The sequence below is a fragment of the Theobroma umbraticum genome, unplaced genomic scaffold, assembly GCF_002168275.2.
Source record: "Theobroma umbraticum cultivar Fairchild unplaced genomic scaffold, ASM216827v3 scaffold_51.0, whole genome shotgun sequence".
NCBI lineage: Eukaryota > Viridiplantae > Streptophyta > Magnoliopsida > Malvales > Malvaceae > Theobroma > Theobroma umbraticum.
The window spans coordinates 7,580,195-7,585,685 of record NW_018397260.1 but is presented as its reverse complement, the minus strand read 5'-3'; the positions used below and the strand labels follow the sequence as shown (position 1 = coordinate 7,585,685).

At 33.3% G+C, this 5,491-nt stretch overlaps 2 protein-coding genes across 2 annotated transcripts in view; one reads left to right on the top strand and one right to left on the bottom strand.

Annotated features, from left to right (window-relative positions):
• The window catches only part of LOC110417133 (uncharacterized), a 10,467-nt gene that overhangs the window by 2,481 nt on the left and 2,495 nt on the right, over window positions 1-5,491 (bottom strand).
• On the top strand, window positions 286-2,881 carry LOC110417135 (uncharacterized). The gene is made up of 4 exons (XM_021429365.1): window positions 286-375; window positions 461-809; window positions 924-1,072; window positions 1,560-2,881. Exons 1-4 carry the CDS (start codon window positions 337-339, stop codon window positions 2,394-2,396), a joined length of 1,374 nt encoding a protein of 457 aa, XP_021285040.1. The 5' UTR covers window positions 286-336; the 3' UTR covers window positions 2,397-2,881.

Here is a 5,491-nt window from a genome sequence, read left to right as displayed (position 1 = left end):
GGATTTGTGGAATTTGATAGTAAAACTTGTTTTGTTTAGTTTGGGATCATAACAATGTCCTCATTTCCTAGTGGACAACTTTATATGCTGTGAGCTGCTTTCTGAGGTTAACTGGGAAGATTAAAATCCTGATGATATTATTTTCAAGTCAATATGCATGTTTTGGACTTGACCAGTCAGGATAGAGCATTAATTTCATAAACATTGTAATGACAAAACTTTGTTTTAAGCGAAAACAGTTTCCTGCATATGATACTTGATGTTGCTACGACTGGAATCTGAAACTTGTGACTTTGATTCTTGCAGCAAGATGTTCTTCTGATATGCTCGAACGCAATGAAGTATAATGCACCAGATACTATTTACTTTCGACAGGTTTGGCTAGGTCCCCATTTGTATTAATTCCTTTGTTTTGGTACTCTGGTTTCTGTCATTTTAATCATCTGGGCTGGTTGGTTAGGCACGTTCAATGCAAGAGCTGGCTAAAAAGGACTTTGAGAATTTGAGGCAGGATAGTGATGAGGGTGAACCACAACCAAAGGTCGTGAGGAGAGGACGGCCACCTGGAAAGAGCCTCAAAAAGTCATTGGAGTCATCTTCTTTGGACCGTGTTGGTTCTGAGTTTTCTTCAGGTGCAACTCTAGCTACAGGACCAGATGCTTCCAGCCTTTCAAACACTTACAATTTAAGGAAAGGACCTAGTTCACATAAGCTCCGGCCTGCCGATACATTAGTCAGGCCCTCCTGGGGTTCTCATAGCAATGAAAATCATGCCAGCTGGTCATCTGAATGGGAGAACGAATTTCCAGGTTTGGCTTTAACAGTCTGACATTAAATATATTCTTCATTCTACACTCTTTAAAGTAAAATCTAGTTTGGTATATTTTTTATGCATATGGAGCTAATTTTCTCTCACATTGCAGCTTCTGTTGTGAAGGCTGTGATGAAGTATGGGAAGAAACATTTTCCAGTAGATGAGAACAAGCGTGACACCTACAACCCTTCATCGACTTGTGGACATGAGCAGCCTATCTTTTCCACATTGGATGAAGAATTGAAGCAACTGATTCCGGTGTGTTTTGTGTGTGTTTATACTGCAATCATTAATGCATTAGTTAAAAGATTAATCTAATGAGTTGTATAGGTGGAATGTCTGATCAACTTTAAATTTGTCAAGTACAAATAAAAGAATCCTAATATTACTTTTGTGAATAATAAATGGTGTAAAGAATTCTGGTGTAAGAATAACTAGATTTGTGCTGGTAAATTTGACCCGTTTTTATGTTTATATATAATGCCAAAATGGTCTTTGAACATTCTGACATACCAATTATTGATTGCAAAGAAAAAAGGAAAAAAATGAGGATAATTGGCTGATGGTAGTAAACAATCAGGATCACATCGGTAGAATATATTACTTGATCCCTTATATAATCATGGCAATCTCACTGACTAATGGTTTTTATCTCAATTTTATTTTCTTGGTTAATTTCTATATCAATTATTAAATGTTTACCCATTGGAAACCTTCTCATTTTTCCTTTTCCAATGTGTATCAGGTTGGTCTGAGTGCAGAAAATGGTTATGCTACAAGCTTGGCACGTTTTGCTGCAGATCTTGGACCTGTTGTTTGGAAAATTGCTTCAAAGAAAATTGAAAGTGTTTTGCCTAGTGGACTGAAGTTTGGTCCTGGATGGGTAGGAGAAAACAGGACAATAGAGCAGCCACAACTTTCATTTTCTGAAAAGCAAAAATCTTCAAATTCTCTTTCTGATCAGCATTCTAGCAGGCTTTTTTCTCCTCCAGCTACTTCAGGTTCAAACTCAATTGCTGGAAGTAGATTTCCTTTGCAAGGTAGAGAAGACACAGAAACTGTCAGGCGACTAAGTTCTCAAAATGACTTTACTTCACTATATAGCAAAGTTGGTGACATTAAGTCTGCACCTCCTCATCAGTTTCAGCAGAGACCTTTATTGCATTCGGGTATCAATGGTTCTATTGGTGGATTTGGGATTGGTTATCCTCCTCAAATGAGATTGCTAACACAGCCTGGGAATCTCTTGTCTGAAAAGACTTCAGTGACTTCTCAAACACATGGCATGGTTTCAGGTAGCAGCTCCGCCATGTGCCCGATGCCTGCTAATGATTTTCTTTCAAACGAGGCTAAGTTTGCAGATAGTTCAACTACTTCACATTCTGGAAATACAATGGCTGTAGGTCCTGACCTGGCATCACATGCAGCAACTAATGTTGGGCTTCTGCAGAAATCCTATAATCAACAAGATATCCTTCCATTTCCCCCGGATCTTAATGTGAGATTCCTGGCACCAGGTTCACCTAGTTCTAGTGTACCAATTGGTTCACCCCAGCACCCGGATTTAGCATTGCAACTCTGATAATTGGCATCATTATTTCCATATGATTTGACATAAGGTAATTGCAGTGTTAGGTCTTTGCCTGTATATGAATGAAAATATGGAGCCGAAGTTATCACATTTTTCATTGGATGGTTCACTGAGTAGGAGTTCCTCAAGAAGTCGTAAGATCAGATGGTAGGAAAAATTTGTACAGATTGATATATCAAAATTTTTCAAAAGGTTGAAAACAAAGAATCCACAGATTTATATGTGACATCTGACTCGATGTTTAGATATTCTGAGTTGTTCAGTTGAAAACAGGAACATGAAAATATAGAAGCTCAAAAATAGAAAAGTGGAGCAGACTGTTAATTTGTTAACTTGATGATTCCCACTGTTTATTTGCTTTTGTTGAAAATGTGTATGTGAGTGAGATGTTAATTGGAATTATTTGGGGGTCGTTCAAGGTACACAAAGTTGATGTTGTAAATAAGAGAATAGGCTTATGGTCTTTGCTCTGTTTAGATCGTAATCTGGCATGACTTTTTGATTTTATTCTCATAACCACAAAACCTTTTCTTTTTCTTTTTTTTTAACTTTTGTTGACAACTTGGTTTGGTAAAATATCAAGTCATAGCCTTCTTCCATAATGAAATTTAGCCATGGAAACGGGTTCCAAGTATCTAAATGTTCCTATTTTGAGATAATTAAAATGTTCATTCTAAGTTTGCTCTAAATGGATGCAAACCATGCCTTCCCATAGTTTAAGTACTAAAATTAAACTCGAAGGGCAATAGTAAATAACTCCTTACAGGGTAATGCTAGTACAGCAATTTTTACTTTATTTTCGACTGGTAAAACAATTTCACTTTTTACCAGCTTTCTCTTTGTTCTGATTGACTGATCTCTATTTATAGTTTCTACTTAACTTGGAATTTACATTTTTTGGACCCGCCTTACAAATATTAAGCCCGGTGGACGCCCAATCTGGCGATCAATGTTTGGAACATTAGTATGAATGAAATTATTGTGAAATTATTGCAACAGAAAAGAGTGAAGAGAAAGGACTGATATGATATTTCCTCCAACTGTAATAAATTTTTTGTTACATGCTGAATTGAATTAGTCTACTATTTGGGGTTCTTGTTCATCGATGATTAATTTTTTATTCAAATAAAAGTTTATTTTGGTTTAAATTAAAATAATAATTTATTTTAAATATAATAAAAAATAATAAGAGTAGGAGTAGCCTTTTAGTTTTATTGGACACGAGGATAACAAAGGGTTATTAATTAGTAGCGGCCAACCATTTTGGAGGCTTGTAAACTGTAACTTAATTTGGCAAGGGCGGCGTAGGAGCTACTGACTAGAGATACGTCCACGCCCAACCTTTATATGATCTGTCTATTATTTTATATATAATTGCAATAATTGGTTTTTGGCCACCAGTCCCTATTTTAATGTCATAGAACATGCTCATTGGTATTTGGACACTGGAACCTTATTTTGCCTTCTACGTTTCCGGTCTTTTATGACCAATGGACATGCCATTTCTATGTTACAAGTTAAAAATCTACTAATACATGCACAATTTAATTAGGTGAATTACAAGACTGGGATGATACTTGATGTCATAAGTTTATAATTTCGATCTAAAATACATGATTATTAAGTGAAAGAATATTTTTGTTAATAAATTCATAATTCACATCATATTTTACTAATGTGAGATATATAATATTTTATTTTATATAATTATACAAAGTTTTTCTTACACTGATTCTTTTATTAATAGATGTGAGAGATTATACATTGGTTTAAATTTATCTAAATCTTAATATTGTTTATAAAATCTTCTGCATCAATGAAGAATTTATTTTGTTTTGATATCAACTATCACAATCCATATTAACTTAAAAAATATTGTCTGTTTTTATTCTATAGAGCTTTAAGATTTTATTTCACAAAAAGTATCTTACAGATTGAAAAATATGTGAATTTTTAAATATTTAATTTCACTAGTACATATCGAATAAAAATTTTTATAAAAAAAAGTTATGAAATTAGGTCCATGTAGTTACACAATTTTATTTTTATGTTTTTCTAAATATTATCTCAAAAAATTTAATAGCAAGTTGAAATACTAATCCCTCAAATTAACACACGCAAGCATTGAATCACATCACATTCCATAGGAACCCGGGGGGGTGTGCCTCTGTATTTATTTCATCAATTTGGCCCTAATTGTGGATGCCCCAACCTTCCAAAATCTTGTTACTACAACATCCCATTAATTAAATATAATATCATGTTCATAATTAATCTAGACTTACCTCGATGTTGCAGAAAATGGGTTCAAAATTAAGAGTAAAATATGTTAGCTAATTTGGTTTTTAAGAGTATAATTACAAACTTAGCTTGTCTTCTCAATAATTAATACAAGAAAACAATATTCTTTTTTTGGTTGAAAGAATCTTTTATCAAAACCATTTCTTTTTCAAATGTATTACCGACAGATTTTTTTTAAAAAATTTTTGATAAACGCAAATTAGGTCAAAAATCAATCAATAATAATTTACCATCAAATCAAATGATAAATTAAACTCATGTTCACCAATCATACACTCTGTTAATTAATGAAGGTATTGTTCTCCTTTTGTTCAATTAAAGGGAAATGCAACATAAAAAGGATCCATTGGAATCTCGCTTTTACACAAAGGTCAGTTTCTTCTGTACATATAGCTGAACTTTGTATACATTGCATGCATGGTCAGTAAAAGGGAAATAAATTGCTATAATTAAGCCAAATAAATTATGCTTGGAAATATTCCCCGCGAATCCCCACTATCGTCCTTTCAATGAAAAAAATATATTTTCCAAAATTTTAAAAAAATTATTTTTTATTACATTCAATTAAATTTATATTTTTTATTTAATTATATATATATATATTATAAGAAAACCATACATAATAAAAAAAAATCCAAAAGCTGTTTAGAAAAGGAAAAATGAAAACAATGGGGAAAAAAAATAAAGGAGAAAAAGCAAGTGGGAGGGGAGATAGCAGCAGAGACAATGACGAAGAAGAAGGGACGACCGTCTCTCTTAGAACTCCAAAAACGCTCTCTCAAACA

Coding starts and splice junctions, on each gene's coding strand:
- LOC110417135 (XM_021429365.1), top strand. CDS start 337: ATGAAGTATAATGCACCAGATACTATTTACTTTCGACAG. Junction 810..923: donor ATGGGAGAACGAATTTCCAG/GTTTGGCTTTAA, acceptor CTCACATTGCAG/CTTCTGTTGTGAAGGCTGTG. Junction 1,073..1,559: donor AATTGAAGCAACTGATTCCG/GTGTGTTTTGTG, acceptor AATGTGTATCAG/GTTGGTCTGAGTGCAGAAAA.